Source organism: Pleuronectes platessa, chromosome 23 (assembly GCF_947347685.1).
Source record: "Pleuronectes platessa chromosome 23, fPlePla1.1, whole genome shotgun sequence".
Taxonomy (NCBI): Eukaryota; Metazoa; Chordata; class Actinopteri; order Pleuronectiformes; family Pleuronectidae; genus Pleuronectes; species Pleuronectes platessa.
The window spans coordinates 162,434-184,843 of record NC_070648.1 but is presented as its reverse complement, the minus strand read 5'-3'; the positions used below and the strand labels follow the sequence as shown (position 1 = coordinate 184,843).

Here is a 22,410-nt window from a genome sequence, read left to right as displayed (position 1 = left end):
GAGTTTCTTAAAGAAGATTGAAAGAGTCAACTGACCAATGAGAGAACATCTGTGTTGTGTCTCCAGATGTGGACGTGCCTCAGCCCGGTGTGGGCCCGTCTGTGTTCTGTGGAGTGGGTCTGAGCGTCGGGCTGCTCGGTGTCGCTGCTGGAACCTTCTTCCTCATCAAAGGGAACGAGTGCAGCTGATTGGCTGAGGAGGATGATGTCATCTTCCTGCTGTTTCTCACCTGAAGCTTTGTCTTGTTTTTTTTTGCTCCTGTTTTTGCAGCTTGGACACTTTGTAACATAAAGATCATAAATATCATCTGTGTGTGTTTTGAATCAATAACTTGATCAAATCTTTCTGCTCATTTATAAATGAAGTTAAAAACTGAAGAAGAATAAACAACAATAAATTTAAACCTGACTCATCGTTTGTTCCACTTCCTCCTGATGTCGACTTCTGTTATAAAATCAACAACATTTACATTCGTGCACAACAACAGACGTCATGTGATAAAGTTGTGGGTCAGTTTTGTGTTTCGAGACGTTGTGATGTCATCAGGGTTGAAAGAAGGTGAGTAGAAAACAGAGGGAGGTGAGGAACAGAAGAACAAACTGATATAATATATTTATAATATGATTGGACTGAAAGGTTTGAATCATTGAATCACACCAGGGATGAACCCCCCCCCCCCCCCCCCCCCCCCCCACGATAATGATAATGAGCCGAACAGACAGTTCCAGTTTGTTCACCAAGCGCTCCACAGATGATGTCAGATCAGAATCAGAAAGGATTTATTTCCAAGTAGGTTTACACCTACCTGGAATTTTCTTTGGTAAAAAAGTGCATACATTGACATAAAACATAAAAACATAAAAACACAATAAGTACTTCACATAAGAAAGAAATATCTATATATAAAACAAAACAATACAAGATATAAAAAGTAAAATGCAAAACAGGAGAGAATGTGGATGTACAATATGTCATTTACTGTTGTGTGTGTTAATGTAACACAGACTTGAGGTGTGGGGGGGGATAAGAGTCTGAGTCAGGTGGGGGGGGGTCCCGGGCCTTGTTGATAAGGCCAGTTGCAGACGGGAAGAAGCTGGTCTTGTGGCGGGAGGTTCTGGTCCTGATGGACCGCAGCCTCCTGCCCGAGGGAAGAACCTCAAAGAGTTTGTGACCCGGGTGGGGGGGGGGGGGGGGGGGGGGGTGGGGGGGGGGATCAGCCACCATCTTGCCTGCCTCAGGGTCCTAGAGGCAACAGGTCCTGTAGAGATGGCAGATTGCAGCCGATCACCTTCTCAGCAGAACGGATGATCCGCTGCAGCCTCCTTCTGTCGTCAGCGGTGGCAGCAGCGAACCAGATGGTGATGGAGGAGGTGAGGATGGACTCCATGATGCAGGTGTAGAAGTGCACCATCATTGACTTTGGCAGGTTGAACTTCTTCAGCTGCCGCAGGAGGAACATCCTATGTCGACCTCTTCTGGTGATGGAGCTGATGTTCAGCTCCCACTTGAGGTCCTGGGAGATGATGGTGCCCAGGAAGCAGAAGGACTCCAGTGACGACTGGGGCATCTCTCAGGGTGATGGGGGGGGGGTTCCTTCTGAAGTCCATGTCATCGGACACACCCCTCTATACCACCAGAACAAAGAGAGGATTGTTCTCTGTGGAGAAGATCAGACTCCAGATCATCTGTCCTACACCGACACTCAGAAGGTTTGGTGAGGCTCCTCCCACCCCTCTCACTGCTGGATGTGTTAATAAAGTGAATCATATGAAAACATCATGAGGTCACAAGGACCAAGCCGAGGTCGTGACCTCGATAAATGAACAAGGTCGTTACTGGAGAAACAAAAACTAAAGGAAGTGTGAGTTTGAAATGAGGAGTTGAATCTTGTTCAGTCGTCTTAACTGTGAGCTCAACGATATGAAAGTAAAAATCAAAACCACCAACAGATATTTACAGGATCCATCAGGACGTGAACTTTTATTTCTTTTGATTTCAAAGGTGCTGATGTGATCAGAAGATAAATATCAAGAGATGAAATCCTTGACTTGTTTAATGGAGGATACACTAACTGTTTCATTATGGTTTATTAACTTCAGGACTCGTTCACACCTGGTTTGTCTCAGAGCTTCAGAGTCTGAACCTGAACACCAGGTGTGAACGGTTCCTCAGACCAGAAGAGGAGTTCTGGGTCTGGATCAAACTGAACCTGGTTCTGTTCGGGATGGTTTGGACTTTTGGAACAATCACAGGAAGTAGAGACTTTGAACCGTTCTGATGAATAAGTGTGTGTGTGTGTGTGTGTGTGTGTGTGTTTGTAGATGTTGTGTAAACTAAACAACAAACAGCCGTAGATTAGTGAACTGTGGTGCTGGTGGAATGAAGAGCGGGGGGGGGCACCCCCGACTCCTGCAGCACAAACAGATCATAAGGATCAAACACATGAACCTGGTTCACGTGGACCAGGAGGAGAATAAGAGTCCACCTCCAGATGCTGAACTTTCAACCTGATCAGCTTCAGAACCTGAGATCACTTGGTCCTGAACCTTTTCTCCTCCAGACTCTCTGAGCTGACTTCCTCCACACTTGTCTTCCTGGTAACAGGTGACGCTTCAGGTCATGTGATCATTTCCTCTGGTTTTAAGAGCAGCTCTCAGTCACACTGAGTCAGTGTTTGTCAGTGAGCAGAGGAACATGGCTTCATTCTTCCTCAGATTCTCCCTCTTCTTCATCACTGTCTGCGCAGAAGGTGAGATCAAAATACTGATCACTGATCAGTTCACTGATCAATTCACTGATCAATTCACTGATCATTCTCTGACTCTTTTGTGTTGTCTGTTCTTCAGATGGATTTCTGCATTATGTGGTAACTAGTTGTGAGTTTAACTCCACTGAGCTGAACGACATTGAGTACATCTACTCTCACTATTACAACAAACTGGAGATCCTCACGTTCAGGAGCAGCGTGGGGAAGTTTGTTGGATACACTGCGATTGGAGAGTTCAACGCTGAGAAATGGAACAATGGTCCAGAGGTGATCCAGAGGAGAGCTTCGAAGGCGGCTTACTGCTTACCCAACGTTGGAGCCTTCACAGAAAGTGCTCTGACGAAGTCAGGTGAGTGTGTGTCTGTGTGTCTGTGTGTGTGTCAGTGAGTGTGTGTTTTTCTGTGTGTCAGTGAGTGTGTGCGTATGTCTGTGTGTTTGTGTGTGTTTGTCTGTGTGTCTGTGTGTGTTTGTCAGTGAGTGTGTGTGCTCTTCATGTTCCAGCTCAGATTCATAAAAAAAACTGACGAGATAAAATTGTTTTAAAGTTTGAAATGAGACAACGGTTTCGATTCAATAATCTGGAAACAAAGACCATGAATATGATTTAATATTTAATCACCTGGAGACAAACAATAAATATTGAAGGAGGTAGACTCAGCTCTGTGTCACCACCTGCTGGTCACACACTGTAACTACAGCCACTGGCTGAAGCTTCTCTTTGTTCTTCATGAAATAAAATAAAAGATGAATAAATTCTTGATGTTTTCAGTTGAATAATCAAACCACTGACTCTCAGAACCAGTTCACACCTGACCTGACCAACATCTGTCTTCCAGTCCAACCCACCGTCAGACTTCACTCTGTGGCGCCACCTGCTGGCAAACATCCCACCATGCTGGTCTGCAGCGTCTACAACTTCTACCCCAAACTGATCAGAGTGAGCTGGCAGAGAGACGGACAGGAAGTCACCCATGATGTCACTTCCACTGATGAGCTGGCAGACGGGGATTGGTTCTACCAGATCCACTCCCACCTGGAGTACACGCCCAGGTGAGTCCAGGCTCAGGTCCAGTTCAGTCCAGTTGAGTTCAGTTAGGTCCAGTTGAGTCCAGTTGGGTCCAGTTGAGCTCAAATGGGTCCAGTTGGGTCCAGTTGGGTCCAGTCGGGTCCAGTTGGGTCCAGTTGGGTCCAGGCTCCGGATCCAGTTGAGTCCAGTTGGGTCCAGTTGGGTCCAGTTGAATCCAGTTGAGTCCAGTTGGGTCCAGTCGGGTCCAGTCGGGTCCAGTTGAGTCCAGTTGAGTCCAGTTGGGTCCAATCGGGTCCAGTCGGGTCCAGTTGAGTCCAGTTGGGTCCAGTTGGGTCCAGTTGGGGTTAGAGCAACAGAAACTGATGGTTTGCTTGTGTTGAATCAGGTCTGGAGAGAAGATTTCCTGTGTGGTGGAACACGCCAGCCTGAGTAAACCTAAGATCACTGACTGGGGTAAATACCTGTCTGTCTGCTCACCTGTCTGTCTGCTCACCTGTCTGTCTGCTCACCTGTCTTTCTACCTGTCTGTCCTCAGATCCATCCATGCCTGAGTCAGAAAGAAACAAGATCGCCATCGGAACCTCAGGACTGATCCTGGGTCTGACCTTATCTCTGGCTGGATTCATCTACTACAAGAGGAAGGCCCGAGGTCAGAGCCAGAAACCCACTTCACCAAATCCAGTTCAGACCAGTTTTAATGGAGTGAATTTGTTTTGATTCTGTTCTTGTCTCTTCTCTTTAAACCAGGGCGAATCCTGGTTCCCAGTAACTGAGCCTGGTCCTGGTCCTGGTCCTGGTCCTGGTCCTGGACCTGTTGCTGTTTCCTGATGGAAGAAAAATTCGCTGCTTCAACCTGCTTTCTGTTTTCAGCTCAGCCGACTCAGTGCTGCCACCTGCTGGACTGGCTGAACACCAGTTTATCTGATGGTCTGTGCTGGTCTGATCCCGACCCAGTCCTGTTCTCCATTAGGACTGGGGTGCTTCCTCTGACAGTCCAGGATCTGGTCTGATCCAGACTCTGGTGTATCAGCTGGATCACAAACACCTGATTTGTAGCTTCACGGTGTGAAATCTATATTTTTCCATCTTCCTGTTGTCAAACTGTTTTAAATCCTCTTTGATCCAGATCTCAGGTTTCTATATTCTTACTGTTTCCTAATCACAATAAAGTTTGAAATTAAGAAACACGAAGTCTTTACTCTTCATTGTTTTTATAACTCGTCACTTAGCAAAGATCTTTGTTATGACTGGACGTTAGCTTAACTTTGTGTCTTTAACTTTGAGGGGTTACATTCTTTGTGTGTAACTGCTCTGGATGTGTGTTTCTGTTGTTGTGGACTTTTCACTTGTTTTTGTGTTGGATTCATTTTAAATCTTAACTCTGATCTGAATAGAAGTTTGTGTCCAAAGGTCAGTGACCTTTATAAAGTGTATAGAAGCATATGCACAGAATCTTTCCTGGTGGGTGGAGTCATACGACCTCATGGTTCAACCTCTTGATTCTGTGTCGTCTGGTTTTGTCGTATTTCTTTTTCTTCCATTAATCAAAGAAACGTTTTTTCTTTTCAAGTTCTTAGTTTTTTAATTTGACTGAACACAAGGACAGTTCCAGGCAGGATAATCCATCCATCAAAAACAAGTTACAACATATGACATCATACAGCAGGACCATCTGATTGGCTGTTCACATTTCAAAGTGTTCCAGGAGCCTTAACCAGAAGCAGGTTTGTGGTTGTCAGGGTTCTTCATTTCATTACATGTCATTTAGCTGAAGCTTTTGTCCAAAGCGACTTACAATTATTACACTCAACATTTATGAGGGGCCATTTAGGGGCTCAGTATCTTGCCAAGGACACTTCGGCATGAAGATGGGGAAGAGTGGGATTTGAACTGGCAACCTTCTTGTTGTAAAACCACCACTCTACCACCTAGGCCACACCGCCGCACTTCTTCAGGTTCAATTAGGAGCTTTAGTCCCACAGAGCTGGATCATCTCTTATCAGGTCACCTCACAGCTAACCAGGGTCTTCAGAGACCCACCAGATCCTCGGAGATCCTCTGAGGAGCTTCTGAAAGATCTAGATTCTCCTGAGGATGAACCTCTGTCAGCTGCTGGAGCCCAACAGAACCAGCCTGACCAGTAAAGTGCTCCCAGTCCCACAGACTGCAGCTGCTTCACTTGTTTCCTGTTCACTGGGTCTGATGAACAGAAGCTCAATCTACATTTTACATTTTAAACCTAAATAACAAAGTCTTAACTTTGGTTTCTACTGGTTTTCTACTTGTGTTCATTTAGTATCTGACTTGTTTTGAATCTTTATGTTCATGTGTTTACTGATATCGATATACAGTAGAAATGAAATCAGTGTTGTGTTGTAAAGATATGAAGATCAGTCGACTTGCTTCTTCACAGTGTTTGATTTCCTGCAGTTCAGCCTGAAGCCACCAGGGGTTCACCTGAAAGACTCAAAGTGTCAGACTCACAATGCGAACTCATGTAAACGACATGTGATGGAAACAGATGAGATAATATTCAGATCTGCTCTTGTTATTAATGATAGAACAGTTTTAATATAAGATAAACCTGATAACCAGCGTCATGTGACCACAGCCTGAGTTCAGCTGGATAACTGAACCAGATCCAGGATCTGTTGAACCCGCTTCGTAGAACAGACCCTGAACTGGACTCTGGTTTACCTCCTGTTCCTGAACAGCCAATCAGAGTCGATCATACCCGATGTTTACAAAATCATTTTAAATTGTGAAAAAGTTCCATAAACAAACAAGTGATGAATAAATAAATAAAGATGAATAAATGAACTGAAGGTTGATCAAGAGTTTGGTTTGTGACTCGTGCAGATTGATATGATTATTGATCGTCTGTTGTTCAGTCCTCAGTCAGTGACATCAGAGCGTGTGTGCTGATTGGTCGGTTTCAGGGTGTGGTTAAAGTCATATGGAGGATCACATCACAGAAAATTACAAAACACGAAATGTGTGTTTACACGGGATCATGTGAGTCAGTGAATGCATCACAGGGTTTTAACAGGGCACATCTAGTAGGATCATGTGAGTCAGTGAATGCATCACAGGGTTTCAACAGGACACATCTGGGATCATGTGAGTCAGTGAATGCATCACAGGGTTTCAACAGGACACATCTGGGATCATGTGAGTCAGTGAATGCATCACAGGGTTTTAACAGGACACATCTGGGATCTTGTGAGTCAGTGAATGCATCACGGGGTTTCAACAGGACACATCTGGGATCATGTGAGTCAGTGAATGCATCACGGGGTTTCAACAGGACACATCTGGGATCATGTGAGTCAGTGAATGCATCACGGGGCTTTAACAGGACACATCTGGGGTCATGTGAGTCAGTGAATGCATCACGGGGCTTTAACAGGACACATCTGGGATTTTGTGAGTCAGTGAATGCATCACGGGGTTTCAACAGGACACATCTGGGATCATGTGAGTCAGTGAATGCATCACGGGGCTTTAACAGGACACATCTGGGATCTTGTGAGTCAGTGAATGCATCACAGGGTTTCAACAGGACACATCTGGGATCATGTGAGTCAGTGAATGCATCACAGGGTTTCAACAGGACACATCTGGGATCATGTGAGTCAGAGAATGCATCACAGGGTTTCAACAGGGCACATCTGGGATCATGTGAGTCAGTGAATGCATCACAGGGTTTCAACAGGACACATCTGGGATCATGTGAGTCAGTGAATGCATCACAGGGTTTCAACAGGACACATCTGGGATCATGTGAGTCAGTGAATGCATCACAGGGTTTCAACAGGGCACATCTGGGATCATGTGAGTCAGTGAATGCATCACGGGGCTTCAACAGGACACATCTGGGATCTTGTGAGTCAGTGAATGCATCACGGGGTTTCAACAGGACACATCTGGGATCATGTGAGTCAGTGAATGCATCACGGGGTTTCAACAGGACACATCTGGGATCTTGTGAGTCAGTGAATGCAATCACGGGGTTTCAACAGGACACATCTGGGATCATGTGAGTCAGTGAATGCATCACGGGGTTTCAACAGGGCACATCTGGGATCATGTGAGTCAGTGAATGCATCACGGGGTTTCAACAGGACACATCTGGGATCTTGTGAGTCAGTGAATGCAATCACGGGGTTTCAACAGGACACATCTGGGATCATGTGAGTCAGTGAATGCATCACGGGGCTTTAACAGGACACATCTGGGATCATGTGAGTCAGTGAATGCATCACGGGGCTTTAACAGGACACATCTGGGATCTTGTGAGTCAGTGAATGCATCACGGGGTTTCAACAGGACACATCTGGGATCATGTGAGTCAATGAATGCATCACGGGGTTTCAACAGGACACATCTGGGATCTTGTGAGTCAGTGAATGCATCACGGGGTTTCAACAGGACACATCTGGGATCATGTGAGTCAGTGAATGCATCACGGGGTTTCAACAGGACACATCTGGGATATTGTGAGTCAGTGAATGCATCACGGCGTTTCAACAGGACACATCTGGGATCATGTGAGTCAGTGAATGTATCACGGGGTTTTAACAGGACACATCTGGGATCATGTGAGTCAGTGAATGCATCACGGGGTTTCAACAGGACACATCTGGGATCATGTGAGTCAGTGAATGCATCACGGGGTTTCAACAGGACACATCTGGGATCATGTGAGTCAGTGAATGCATCACGGGGTTTCAACAGGACACATCTGGGATCATGTGAGTCAGTGAATGCATCACAGGGTTTTAACAGGACACATCTGGGATCATGTGAGTCAGTGAATGCATCACGGGGTTTCAACAGGACACATCTGGGATCATGTGAGTCAGTGAATGCATCACGGGGTTTCAACAGGACACATCTGGGATCATGTGAGTCAGTGAATGCATCACGGGGTTTCAACAGGACACATCTGGGATCATGTGAGTCAGTGAATGCATCGAAGGGTTTCAACAGGACACATCTGGGATCTTGTGAGTAAGTGAATGCATCACAGGGTTTCAACAGGACACATCTGGGATCTTGTGAGTCAGTGAATGCATCACGGGGTTTCAACAGGACACATCTGGGATCATGTGAGTCAGTGAATGCATCACGGGGCTTTAACAGGACACATCTGGGATCATGTGAGTCAGTGAATGCATCACGGGGCTTTAACAGGACACATCTGGGATCTTGTGAGTCAGTGAATGCATCACGGGGTTTCAACAGGACACATCTGGGATCATGTGAGTCAGTGAATGCATCACGGGGTATCAACAGGACACATCTGGGATCTTGTGAGTCAGTGAATGCATCACGGGGTTTCAACAGGACACATCTGGGATCATGTGAGTCAGTGAATGCATCACGGGGTTTCAACAGGACACATCTGGGATATTGTGAGTCAGTGAATGCATCACGGGGTTTCAACAGGACACATCTGGGATCATGTGAGTCAGTGAATGCATCACGGGGCTTTAACAGGACACATCTGGGATCATGTGAGTCAGTGAATGCATCACGGGGCTTTAACAGGACACATCTGGGATCTTGTGAGTCAGTGAATGCATCACGGGGTTTCAACAGGACACATCTGGGATCATGTGAGTCAGTGAATGCATCACGGGGTATCAACAGGACACATCTGGGATCTTGTGAGTCAGTGAATGCATCACGGGGTTTCAACAGGACACATCTGGGATCATGTGAGTCAGTGAATGCATCACGGGGTTTCAACAGGACACATCTGGGATCTTGTGAGTCAGTGAATGCATCACGGGGTTTCAACAGGACACATCTGGGATCATGTGAGTCAGTGAATGCATCACGGGGCTTTAACAGGACACATCTGGGATCATGTGAGTCAGTGAATGCATCACGGGGCTTTAACAGGACACATCTGGGATCTTGTGAGTCAGTGAATGCATCACGGGGTTTCAACAGGACACATCTGGGATCATGTGAGTCAGTGAATGCATCACGGGGCTTTAACAGGACACATCTGGGATCATGTGAGTCAGTGAATGCATCGAAGGGTTTCAACAGGACACATCTGGGATCTTGTGAGTAAGTGAATGCATCACAGGGTTTCAACAGGACACATCTGGGATCTTGTGAGTCAGTGAATGCATCACGGGGTTTCAACAGGACACATCTGGGATCATGTGAGTCAGTGAATGCATCACGGGGCTTTAACAGGACACATCTGGGATCATGTGAGTCAGTGAATGCATCACGGGGCTTTAACAGGACACATCTGGGATCTTGTGAGTCAGTGAATGCATCACGGGGTTTCAACAGGACACATCTGGGATCATGTGAGTCAGTGAATGCATCACGGGGTATCAACAGGACACATCTGGGATCTTGTGAGTCAGTGAATGCATCACGGGGTTTCAACAGGACACATCTGGGATCATGTGAGTCAGTGAATGCATCACGGGGTTTCAACAGGACACATCTGGGATCATGTGAGTCAGTGAATGCATCACGGGGTTTCAACAGGACACATCTGGGATCATGTGAGTCAGTGAATGCATCACGGGGTTTCAACAGGACACATCTGGGATCATGTGAGTCAGTGAATGCATCACGGGGTTTCAACAGGACACATCTGGGATCATGTGAGTCAGTGAATGCATCACAGGGTTTCAACAGGACACATCTGGGATCATGTGAGTCAGTGAATGCATCACGGGGTTTCAACAGGACACATCTGGGATCATGTGAGTCAGTGAATGCATCACGGGGTTTCAACAGGACACATCTGGGATCATGTGAGTCAGTGAATGCATCACGGGGTTTTAACAGGACACATCTGGGATCTTGTGAGTCAGTGAATGCATCACAGGGTTTCAACAGGACACATCTGGGATCATGTGAGTCAGTGAATGCATCACAGGGTTTCAACAGGACACATCTGGACGAGGCGTTCACTGCCTCGTGTCTATTTGTCATTGATCCGCAGCTTGAAGGAAACCCGTCCAGCGAACTTGTCCCTCTCGCTGCCGGGGGACAGAGTGTTGGAGTTGATTTTACACTCCACGCTGATGTCTGTGTTCAGAGAGGCGTTCAGGAACTTCACGGCCACCAGCGGCTGAGTGTAGTTCACCTGAGGCATCAAACACACGTCAGGACCAAAGTGATGAGACGCTCGACTTCACCACATCAACCATACCGACGGGTTATAGATCTACTGTATATAGATCTATAACTAATGTGTCGCATGGAAATATCTATATTCATAAATACAGATGTACAGATAGTTCATATATATAAATGGAGTGTGTGTGTTACCTGAGCTTTCTTGCCGTAGTACGGGTAGTACATGAGATTGAATGTTCCATTAGGAGGATAATACACCAGCTGTCCAATCTTATCACTGTCCTCCCTCTGAAAACACACACACACAGACACACACAGACACACACACACACACACACACACACACACACACACACACACACACACACACACACACACACACACACACACACACACACACACACACACACACACACACACACACACACACACACACACACACACACACACACTGATTGATGTAAGCTCCCTCCACACAGAGGGGACAGTGAATGCAGGTGTTTCATTGGCCGGACAGACGTTACCGTGGTTACCAGGTGTCAGGGCGTGGTTTCATCATCAAATCATAACAGATATGATGTGAAGGTCAAATCTGTTAAACTGTGGAGCAGCTGTGTAACTTCATATTCAAGCTTCACCAGACTGGTTATCATGAAATAATCCTGATATTTAAACATTCAAATCAACTGGAAATCTGGAATTTTCTTTATTAATGGTGTCATGGCAACAGCCCGTCTCACAGAACACGTCTTATAAAATACAGAAGAACAAAGTTCACACTGAGCAGAGACGTATAGAAGTGAAGACTGAAATATGAAATGTGGACCTGATGGGGACCAGAGAGAAGGTTGAGGATCTATGAAGCTTCAAGGTTCTACTGTTCTACTGTTCTACTGTTCTATGGTTCTATGGTTCTATGGTTCTACGCTTCTTACCCACTCATCCTTCTCCACTCTGTACGACTGAAGAGAGACAGACAGGTTCAGACAGATACAGACAGACAGGTACAGACAGTGAGGTACAGACAGACAGGTACAGACAAACAGGTACAGACAGACAGATACAGACAGACACGTACAGACAGTGAGGTACAGACAGACAGGTACAGACAAACAGGTACAGACAGACAGATACAGACAGACACGTACAGACAGTGAGGTACAGACAGACAGGTACAGACAGACAGATACAGACAGACACGTTCAGACAGTGAGGTACAGACAGACAGGTACAGAGAGACAGGTACAGACAGACAGGTCAGACAGATACAGACAGACGTGCAGACAGACAGGTCAGACAGATACAGACAGGTACACACAGACAGGTACAGACAGACAGGTCAGACAGGTACAGACAGACAGGTACACACAGACAGGTACAGACAGACAGGTACAGACAGACAGGTACAGACCTTGGCTCCACAGGTGACATAAGGAGACTGTCCGTCCTTTCCCGGCAACATGTTGATAACCTGGAGAGACAGACGTGCAGACAGACAGGTCAGACAGGTACAGACAGACAGGTCAGAGGACCTTCACTAGCTTCATGAAGCATCTTGATGCATTTCAATGTTTCACATCCACAGTTTTCTACATCACTGCACATGGCTGCTTTCATCAGTTAATATTAGTTAATAAAATCAACCAAATATGAACTCTCTTTTCATTTTGAAACCGTTTATTACTGTTATTACAATTGTGCTTTGTAATGTAAATGTTGTAATTTGTGGAGTTGATGATGCAGAGCAGACGTGTTTGTGGACGATCGACCAGATGTTCATCTAAGAGCAACTTTATGTTTATGGTTATTGCTCAGAGACTTTTCCTTCATGGCCTCTTGGAGCCTTAACTTCCTGTGTCTCTTTACAAATGGTTGAGATCTCACATCTGGGGTCTCACTCCGGGGGTCGTCCACAGAGACATGAAGACAGGATGTGTCCCACCCTGATAAGACATCAGGAGGGTAACAAGTACCTTCACATACCCAAGGGGAGGGGCTGTGGGTTATAAGAACACAAGTCTCATGTGGACATGTCCTCCAGGTGACGTGGACTGTGAGTCCATCTGCAGATGATGGATTAAACTCACAGAGAGACAAGTGTTGGACTTTGAGTCACAGAAACTACCACCAAAGTTTTCAAATCATAAATCATAAAACAGTGAGTCTATGACAGAGGTCAGTGCTCTCCACTGATTTCATTCATTCAGTTGAGACTTGTGTGCTGCACCTGAGGTTTAAAAGAACAAACTCTGATTACAGCCTTTACTGTATCAAGGTGGCCCCGCATGGCCCTGCATGGCCCCCCCTCAGCAGCTCCCCTGCACTAAGGAGCGTCACATCACTGGTCCACAAGTGACTTTGCTCCTCTGATGTTTTGTAATCATCACACTTTGAACTGATCTTTATAAAAACCTGCTGAATTAATATTTATGTTCCTGGACAAACAGGAAGTCGCTTCTTCTGCAACAATGAAGTTAAAACACAGCGTGTGTGTGTTCGTGTTTGTGTTCGTCCCCTTCACACACAAACTGATAATCACATATTCATCATCCAGTCCTATATTCTAAAACAGTTATTAATCGATGATGACTCCGGATCGTTCCGTCACTTTAACCCTGATGTCCTGACTGTGTGTTACACCTCGTGTTCGGGTTAGAGGGGAAAGCGGCGCAGTGGTTTTAAAAATGTTTCTAATAAACTCTAGAGAATCAAACAAACACAAAGTCACGTCAGTCCTGTGCGTGTCCTGATAACTTGTGATCAGGGATGGTGTTAATTGTTAAAGTGTAAAGTGAGTTCAGGTCAAAAGAGGAATCAGATTCAGACTCTGTCCTGAAGTAGCAGTGTTATGACATCATGAAAACAATGAACATAACGAAACATGAATGGATTAATGTTTCGTCTCTGCATCGTGATGCATCTAAGAATCAAGACGCCTCCACACGTCTAGCAGTGAGACAGGTGGTATTGAGTGTCCTGCAGTTAGGGTCAGAGGTCAGAGGTCAGAGGTCGACGTACCCGATTCAATTTGATGAGGATGCAGGGCTGACCTCTGCTGTAACCATAGAAACGATCTGAAACCCCAGAGCAGTCGTCCAACATCGTTCGATTAAACTGACAAGAACGTTTTGGATTGTTCCTCACCTGTGGAGAGAGAGACAGGTCAGCAGAGAGAGAGACAGGTGAGCAGGGAGGGAGACAGGTGAGCAGAGAGAGAGACAGGTGAGCAGAGAGGGAGACAGGTGAGTAGAGAGAGAGACAGGTGAGCAGAGAGAGAGACAGGTGAGCAGAGAGGGAGACAGGTGAGCAGAGAGGGAGACAGGTGAGCAGAGAGGGAGACAGGTGAGCAGAGAGGGAGACAGGTGAGCAGAGAGGGAGACAGGTGAGCAGAGAGAGAGACAGGTGAGCAGAGAGGGAGACAGGTGAGCAGAGAGAGAGACAGGTGAGTAGAGAGAGAGACAGGTGAGCAGAGAGAGAGACAGGTGAGCAGAGAGGGAGACAGGTGAGCAGAGAGGGAAACAAGTGAGCAGAGAGGGAGACAGGTGAGCAGAGAGGGAGACAGGTGAGCAGAGAGGGAAACAAGTGAGCAGAGAGGGAGACAGGTGAGCAGAGAGGGAGACAGGTGAGCAGAGAGAGAGACAGGTGAGCAGAGAGAGAGACAGGTGAGCAGAGAGGGAGACAGGTGAGCAGAGAGGGAAACAAGTGAGCAGAGAGGGAGACAGGTGAGCAGAGAGGGAGACAGGTGAGATGAGAGAGAGACAGGTGAGCAGAGAGGGAGACAGGTGAGATGAGAGAGAGACATGTGAGCAGAGAGAGAGACAGGTGAGATGAGAGAGAGACAGGTGAGCAGAGAGGGAGACAGGTGAGCAGGAAGAGAGACAGGTGAGATGAGAGAGAGACAGGTGAGCAGAGAGGTAGGCAGGTGAGCAGAGAGAGAGACAGGTGAGCAGAGAGAGAGACAGGTGAGCAGAGAGAGGGACAGGTGAGCAGAGAGGGAGACAGGTGAGCAGAGAGAGAGACAGGTGAGTAGAGAGAGAGACAGGTGAGCAGAGAGAGAGACAGGTGAGCAGAGAGAGAGACAGGTGAGCAGAGAGGGAGACAGGTGAGCAGAGAGGGAAACAAGTGAGCAGAGAGGGAGACAGGTGAGCAGAGAGGGAGACAGGTGAGCAGAGAGGGAAACAAGTGAGCAGAGAGGGAGACAGGTGAGCAGAGAGGGAAACAAGTGAGCAGAGAGGGAGACAGGTGAGCAGAGAGGGAGACAGGTGAGCAGAGAGAGAGACAGGTGAGCAGAGAGAGAGACAGGTGAGCAGAGAGGGAGACAGGTGAGCAGAGAGGGAAACAAGTGAGCAGAGAGGGAGACAGGTGAGCAGAGAGGGAGACAGGTGAGCAGAGAGAGAGACAGGTGAGCAGAGAGAGAGACAGGTGAGCAGAGAGAGGGACAGGTGAGCAGAGAGGGAGACAGGTGAGCAGAGAGAGAGACAGGTGAGCAGAGAGAGGGACAGGTGAGCAGAGAGGGAGACAGGTGAGCAGAGAGAGAGACAGGTGAGTAGAGAGAGAGACAGGTGAGCAGAGAGAGAGACAGGTGAGCAGAGAGAGAGACAGGTGAGCAGAGAGGGAGACAGGTGAGCAGAGAGGGAAACAAGTGAGCAGAGAGGGAGACAGGTGAGCAGAGAGGGAGACAGGTGAGCAGAGAGGGAAACAAGTGAGCAGAGAGGGAGACAGGTGAGCAGAGAGGGAAACAAGTGAGCAGAGAGGGAGACAGGTGAGCAGAGAGGGAGACAGGTGAGCAGAGAGAGAGACAGGTGAGCAGAGAGAGAGACAGGTGAGCAGAGAGGGAGACAGGTGAGCAGAGAGGGAAACAAGTGAGCAGAGAGGGAGACAGGTGAGCAGAGAGGGAGACAGGTGAGATGAGAGAGAGACAGGTGAGCAGAGAGGGAGACAGGTGAGCAGAGAGAGAGACATGTGAGCAGGGAGAGAGACAGGTGAGCAGAGAGGGAGACATGTGAGCAGGGAGAGAGACAGTTGAGCAGAGAGGGAGACAGGTGAGCAGAGAGGGAGACAGGTGAGCAGAGAGAGAGACAGGTGAGCAGAGAGAGAGACAGGTGAGCAGAGAGAGAGACAGGTGAGCAGAGAGGGAGACAGGTGAGCAGAGAGAGAGACAGGTGAGCAGAGAGAGAAACAGGTGAGCAGAGAGAGAGACAGGTGAGCAGAGAGGGAGACAGGTGAGCAGGGAGAGAGACAGGTGAGATGAGAGAGAGACAGGTGAGCAGAGAGGGAGACAGGTGAGCAGAGAGGGAGACAGGTGAGATGAGAGAGAGACATGTGAGCAGAGAGAGAGACAGGTGAGATGAGAGAGAGACAGGTGAGCAGAGAGGGAGACAGGTGAGCAGGGAGAGAGACAGGTGAGATGAGAGAGAGACAGGTGAGCAGAGAGGGAGACAGGTGAGCAGAGAGGGAGACAGGTGAGCAGAGAGAGAGACAGGTGAGCAGAGAGAGAGACAGGTGAGCAGAGAGGGAGACAGGTGAGCAGAGAGGGAGACAGGTGAGCAGAGAGGGAGACAGGTGAGCAGAGAGAGAGACAGGTGAGCAGAGAGAGAGACAGGTGAGCAGAGAGAGAGACAGGTGAGCAGAGAGGGAGACAGGTGAGCAGAGAGGGAGACAGGTGAGCAGAGAGAGAGACAGGTGAGCAGAGAGGGAAACAAGTGAGCAGAGAGGGAGACAGGTGAGCAGAGAGGGAGACAGGTGAGATGAGAGAGAGACAGGTGAGCAGAGAGGGAGACAGGTGAGATGAGAGAGAGACATGTGAGCAGAGAGGGAGACAGGTGAGATGAGAGAGAGACAGGTGAGCAGAGAGGGAGACAGGTGAGATGAGAGAGAGACATGTGAGCAGAGAGGGAGACAGGTGAGATGAGAGAGAGACAGGTGAGCAGAGAGGGAGACAGGTGAGATGAGAGAGAGACAGGTGAGCAGAGAGGGAGACAGGTGAGCAGAGAGGGAAACAAGTGAGCAGAGAGGGAGACAGGTGAGCAGAGAGGGAGACAGGTGAGCAGAGAGAGAGACAGGTGAGCAGAGAGAGAGACAGGTGAGCAGAGAGGGAGACAGGTGAGCAGAGAGGGAAACAAGTGAGCAGAGAGGGAGACAGGTGAGCAGAGAGGGAGACAGTTGAGATGAGAGAGAGACAGGTGAGCAGAGAGGGAGACAGGTGAGATGAGAGAGAGACAGGTGAGATGAGAGAGAGACAGGTGAGATGAGAGAGAGACAGGTGAGCAGAGAGGGAGACAGGTGAGCAGAGAGAGAGACAGGTGAGCAGAGAGGGAAACAGGTGAGCAGAGAGAGAGACAGGTGAGCAGAGAGAGGGAGACAGGTGAGCAGAGAGGGAGACAGGTGAGCAGAGAGGGAGACAGGTGAGCAGAGAGGGAGACAGGTGAGCAGAGAGAGGGAGACAGGTGAGCAGAGAGGGAGACAGGTGAGCAGAGAGGGAGACAGGTGAGCAGAGAGGGAGACAGGTGAGCAGAGAGGGAGACAGGTGAGCAGAGAGAGAGACAGGTGAGCAGAGAGAGGGAGACAGGTGAGCAGAGAGGGAGACAGGTGAGCAGAGAGGGAGACAGGTGAGCAGAGAGGGAGACAGGTGAGCAGAGAGGGAGATTTTTTTGATTTTTCACAAACACTTTATTTACATATTCTTAATTTTACAAAACACTTGTTTACAGCATTTATTCAATAAAAAGAAAGAAAGTGCTGCTGTTAAAAACCTCAGTCTGTTAAAGTGTGTAGAGGACAGCTCATTGTTGGTGACGGTGCAGAGGATGTCATTAAAACACCAAATTCTTTTAAAAGACTCGAGATCAGATATCATTGTGTAAAAACTGAACTCGAGTCGGAGTCTGGCCCGGAGGTTTACCACCCCCCCCCCCCCCCCCTCCTTCCTGCCCGTCTCTGTTCTCGACCCTGCTCTTCCTACTAATGTAAATGTCCATCTTGGCCTCACCTGAGAGGTGGTTCAGGAGCTGCCACTTATCTTTATCTGCTTTGTTGTAGGCAGCTCCCATGATAAAAACCTTCTCAGTTAAAAGAAGAAACTTGTCAGTCTCTTGCACTCAGTAAAAACGTGATAAATAGTCTCACGCAGGTCACAAAATGGACACTTGTTAAGAACGGTGGGATTAAGAATAGAAATAAAAGCGTTGGAAGCGACGGCGCCGTGTAAAGTTCTCCACTGGAGGTCGCTGTTCTTTTCTTGAGGGGAGGTTTGTATAAAATCCTCCACTGTGGGCTGGGTCCATGCTCCCCCCACCTCCGTGACCACACAGTGGGGGGTCTGTTGCTCAGTCCGGTCTGGTGGATGCTTTTCACACAGTTTCTGTATATTGTCTCTTTGTCCATTTTGTGTATTGTCAGTTTGTGTGTGTTTATTTCAGGGGCCGGTCTTTTCTCCCAGGCCTGGGCTCAGGATAACTTAAGGGTAGGGGTCTGCAGCCTCTGGTGTGGTTTCCCCCCTCTGGTAGGCCCTCAGGAGGTCCTTTTCCTGGATGGAGAGCCTCTGGGTCCAGAGCTCCAGGATCCTCTGGGCCATCCGGGAGGACTGCAGCCCCAGCAGGGGGCCCAGGGCCTGGGTGTTGTTGAGTGCCGGCCCCACTGCATCCACCAGCTGCTGTAAGGTCACCGTTCCAGACCGGGTCAGCGCCGCCATAAGGCCGGGTGTTGTTGTGCCGCTGACGTCCAGTCTGGCTCCATTCACGAGTGGTTCTCTCAGCAACCAGTACAGAGAGGCTGCTTGTTGACACCTTGTTTTGTTAAAAAGGGCCCATGATTTAAAAACACCTTGATAAAAAGGAGGCAACCCACTTAATTTTAATAATTTAGAATCTGTTAAAAACAGAGCATCATCCAACCCCAGGTTATTTGCACGCCTAAGGATGCTGCTGGCCACATCTCTCCACACCAGATCTGCTGGACCTGTGAGGTACTTTTTAATGAATTGAATTCTAAAAGTTGCAGTCCGGCTGGCCAGGTGGACGAGGCCCTGTCCCCCCTCCTCCCTGGCTAAAGACAGCACCCCCTGTGGCACCCAGTGTAGACCCCCCCAGAAAAAATCCACCATTTTCTTTTGTACATTGGAAAGCAAGCCAGGGGGGGGTTCCACACACATCAGGTGGTGCCACAGTTGGGATGCCACAAGATTATTTAAAACCAGTACCCTCCCTCTAAGAGACATTTTTGGGAGCAGCCATTTCCATTTTAACAGTTTGTTTTCTATTTTTTCTGTTACGTTCTCCCAGTTCTTCTTATGTATGTCGTCGTTTCCTAAAAACACCCCGAGGTACTTTATGCCCTCCCTCTTCCATTTCAGGTTTTGGGGGAGAACTGGGAGACCTCCAGGCCACTCCCCGACCGCGAGGGCTTCGCTTTTGTTCCAATTGACCCTCGCGGCCGATGCCACGCTAAAATCATTTAAGATTTTGGCTAAAACATCTACATCCGTCTGGTCTTTAATAAAAACAATAAGATCGTCGGCGTACGCTGATAAAATCATGTTGCCACTAAAACCAGGATAAAACACACCTTGCATGCTAGATCTTATTCTGCGGAGGAGAGGTTCCAGGGAGAGTGCGTAGAGCATCCCCGACAGAGCACAGCCCTGCCTGACACCTCTACCTACCCTGAAAGGAGCACTCAGACTGCCGTTGATCTTTAACACGCTCTCAACGTCACTGTACAGCACCTTGATCTTAGCTATGAAGCCAGCGCTGAACCCAAACTTCCCCATCACTTGCCACAGGAAGCTGTGTTCAACGCGGTCAAAAGCTTTTTCTTGGTCTAGGGAAATCAAGCCTATATCTACATCTAATGAACTGGAGACATCCAAAAGGTCTCGAATGAGGTGGACATTGTCCACCATGGACCTGCCGGGCACGCAGTAGGTCTGGTCCCTGTGAATGACCTGCTCCATAGCCTTCCCCAGCCTGGAGGCCAGTGCCTTGGACAGAAGTTTGTAATCCACACAGAGCAATGACACAGGGCGCCAGTTCTTGATGTCCTGCAGGTTCCCCTTCTTCAGGAGCAGTGTGAGGACCGCCCTCCTGCAGGACACTGGCATGGAGCCAGACGCCAGACACTCATTAAAAACCTGTAAAAGATCATGTGATAAAATGCCCCAGTAAGCTTTATAAAACTCCGGTGTCAGTCCGTCAATGCCAGGAGCCCGCCGTCCCTGCATGCCCTGCAGGGCGGTCAGCAGCTCCTGCATCCGGAGGGGGGCAGCGAGCTGTGAGTTGGACTCTTCCGAGATCTGAGGTAGTTCTTCACAGAACTCCTCCCTGCCTGCGTGTTCTTCCTCAGAAGAGTACAGCGCCTGATAAAAACTCACAGCCCGCTCTCTGATCTGGCTCCATCAGCTCTTCCCCTGTGTCTGAGAGCAGGGTGTGGATTACTCTCCTCTGCCCGTTCTTTTTCTCCAGACTGAAGAAGTAACTAGTTGGAGCATCCATTTCACTGATGTTCAGGAACCGAGACCTGACTAACGCGCCCTGTACTTTACGTTCAGGTCGGCCAAAGACATTTTTTTTTCTTTGAGGTTTTCAATATAACCTCGATTTCCGGTGGACTCACTTAAATGTTCTAGTTCCACTATGTCGGTCTCTAGATCTTTCATAGATCGGGTGGCGTCTCTTGTGACATTGAGGGTGTGTTGTTGACACAATAAGCGTATTTGTGTCTTACCGTGGTCCCACCACTGCCTAAGATTACTAAACTCGCCCTTCCTCTGTCTAAAAACACCCCAGAAATAAGTAAGAACATCTGTAAAACTCTTATCGAATGTTAAAACAGAATTAAAATGCCAATAGGCGCTCTTGGGTAAAACATTCCTGATAAACACATGACATAAAAGCAGGGAATGATCACTAAAACCTGCATGATGGCACAGCTTTTAAAAATGTTAAAATGATGTTTAAAACAATAAATCCTGTCTAACCTGGCTGAGGAGATCCTACTCTCTCTGATGTGGGACCAGGTGTACTGTCTGCAGTCTGGGTGCATCCTCCTCCACACGTCCACCAGGCCGTGAGAGCGGACCAGCTGCTTTAAGGCGTGCTGAGAGGCTGGATGAGGCTCTGCATGGTTAAGGTCTAAAACTGCATCTTCAGTGCAGTTAAAATCCCCCCCCAAGAATAAAAAATCCTCCATGGCATAATCATTAATAACTTCACTTATTTTCAGTAAAAAGGGTTTCCTCTCTGCACCGGTTGCTGGAGCAGAGACGTTAATAAAAACAGCAGTGAAATGGTCGAACTGAGCTTTGGCTAAAAGAAGCCTCCCCTGGATCACATGTTTGACCTCCAGCGAGTTCGGTTTAAAAGCCGTGGAGAAGAGGAAGCCCACTCCTGCGCTCAGGGAAGTGTTGTGACTTAAAATGGCCTCCCCTCCCCACTCCCTCCTCCAGTCAGACTCATTATTAAAATCACTATGAGTTTCTTGTAAAAACATGACATCAATTTTTTTCATTTTCATAGTTTCATAAATACAGGTTCTTTTCTTTTGATCTCTTGCAACGTTCACATTTAAAACCCCAACTTTAAAAACATCCATGTTGTTTAAAATGTTAGAGACAAAAACAGAAAACAATAAATTAATTAATACAACCATTGCTGTCCTTTCCATCACTGCTCAGCTTTCTCTTTGCTCTGAGCACAAGTTTTTTAAGTCTAAAAACTTCCTGGTCTGTGAGGCCAGACTCCTCCCTCTGGCTCATGTGGAGTCTGGCCGAGGAAATAAAAAGACAGAGATCTGGGAAGTGCTCCTCAAGTTTGAGCTGCTGATTTTTTGTTTGATGTAAAAATGATTTAAATTTATCTACACTAAGGGTTTTCTTCTTTTGGCTGCTGTTAAAAGGCGGAAAGTCGCTGCTGTCAGACACACCCTCACACTCACTCACATCACTGTCCATTTGCACTTTACTCGTCTTTGCCTCATTTAAAACTGTCCTAGCTGACCTCCTACGTTTTACTGTTTTCTTTTCCTTTATTGATTCTTCCTCCATCTCCTCCTCCTCCACCTGCTCACTCCACACCATCCTGCCCTCAGCTGCTTCTCCTCCTCTCCTTCCACTGTCCCCTCCATCCTGCTCAACACTTTTTCCTTCACCCGTCACCTCCTCCACCTGTTTGATAACTACACCATCCTCTTCCTCCCCTTTATCTCCCACCTCTTTTTCCTCTACCTCACCCACAACATCCTCCACCCTCACACCCGGTGTATTAACAGAACTCACCCCTGGTGATGGCTCGGTCACAGCCTCGCTTCTCCGTGGAGATGTTGGTGGAGAAGCTCTCGGCCGCTCAGCTGTGGCGGACCGCCCCGCGGCGACCGGCTCCCCGGAGGAACCGGCCAGCAGCGCGGGGGGGTCGACCGGCACCCCGGAAGGACCGGCTCCCCAGGGGGGTCGGACGGCACGGCGGGCTGCGCCCGCCGGGCAGCGGGTCCCCGCCGCTCCGGT

At 48.1% G+C, this 22,410-nt stretch overlaps 3 protein-coding genes across 4 annotated transcripts in view; 2 read left to right on the top strand and 1 right to left on the bottom strand.

Annotated features, from left to right (window-relative positions):
- Window positions 1-22,410, top strand: part of LOC128430019 (H-2 class II histocompatibility antigen, A-U alpha chain) — a 46,333-nt gene that overhangs the window by 1,515 nt on the left and 22,408 nt on the right. Inside the window, exon 4 of one of the 2 annotated variants that reach the window (XM_053415929.1) lies at window positions 67-403. The exons of the other annotated variant lie outside the window; for it this stretch is intronic. Within the exon in view, the coding sequence (XP_053271904.1) occupies window positions 67-188 (122 nt within the window). The 3' untranslated portion in view covers window positions 189-403. Of the gene's footprint in view, window positions 1-66; window positions 404-22,410 lie in introns of those variants that run through there. 2 annotated transcript variants of the gene reach the window in all.
- LOC128430017 (H-2 class II histocompatibility antigen, E-S beta chain) lies at window positions 2,605-4,985 on the top strand. Its single transcript, XM_053415926.1, has 6 exons — window positions 2,605-2,749; window positions 2,847-3,116; window positions 3,604-3,817; window positions 4,180-4,247; window positions 4,330-4,443; window positions 4,542-4,985. Exons 1-6 carry the CDS (start codon window positions 2,695-2,697, stop codon window positions 4,565-4,567), a joined length of 747 nt encoding a protein of 248 aa, XP_053271901.1. The 5' UTR covers window positions 2,605-2,694; the 3' UTR covers window positions 4,568-4,985.
- atp1b2a (ATPase Na+/K+ transporting subunit beta 2a) overlaps window positions 10,411-22,410 on the bottom strand; it is a 54,576-nt gene continuing 42,576 nt past the window's right edge. The window contains exons 6-8 of the mRNA XM_053415925.1: window positions 12,328-12,387; window positions 11,109-11,204; window positions 10,411-10,923 (exon numbers count right to left, since the gene is read on the bottom strand). Of these exons, the coding sequence (XP_053271900.1) occupies window positions 10,759-10,923; window positions 11,109-11,204; window positions 12,328-12,387 (321 nt within the window). The 3' untranslated portion in view covers window positions 10,411-10,758. The remainder of the gene's footprint in view (window positions 10,924-11,108; window positions 11,205-12,327; window positions 12,388-22,410) is intronic.

Bases quoted from the DNA above. Each gene is read 5' to 3' on its own strand.
- LOC128430017 (XM_053415926.1), top strand. From the start codon at position 2,695: ATGGCTTCATTCTTCCTCAGATTCTCCCTCTTCTTCATCACTGTCTGC. The intron at 3,117-3,603 runs GTGAGTGTGTGT...TCTGTCTTCCAG, and splicing joins AAGTGCTCTGACGAAGTCAG to TCCAACCCACCGTCAGACTT. The intron at 3,818-4,179 runs GTGAGTCCAGGC...GTGTTGAATCAG, and splicing joins CACCTGGAGTACACGCCCAG to GTCTGGAGAGAAGATTTCCT.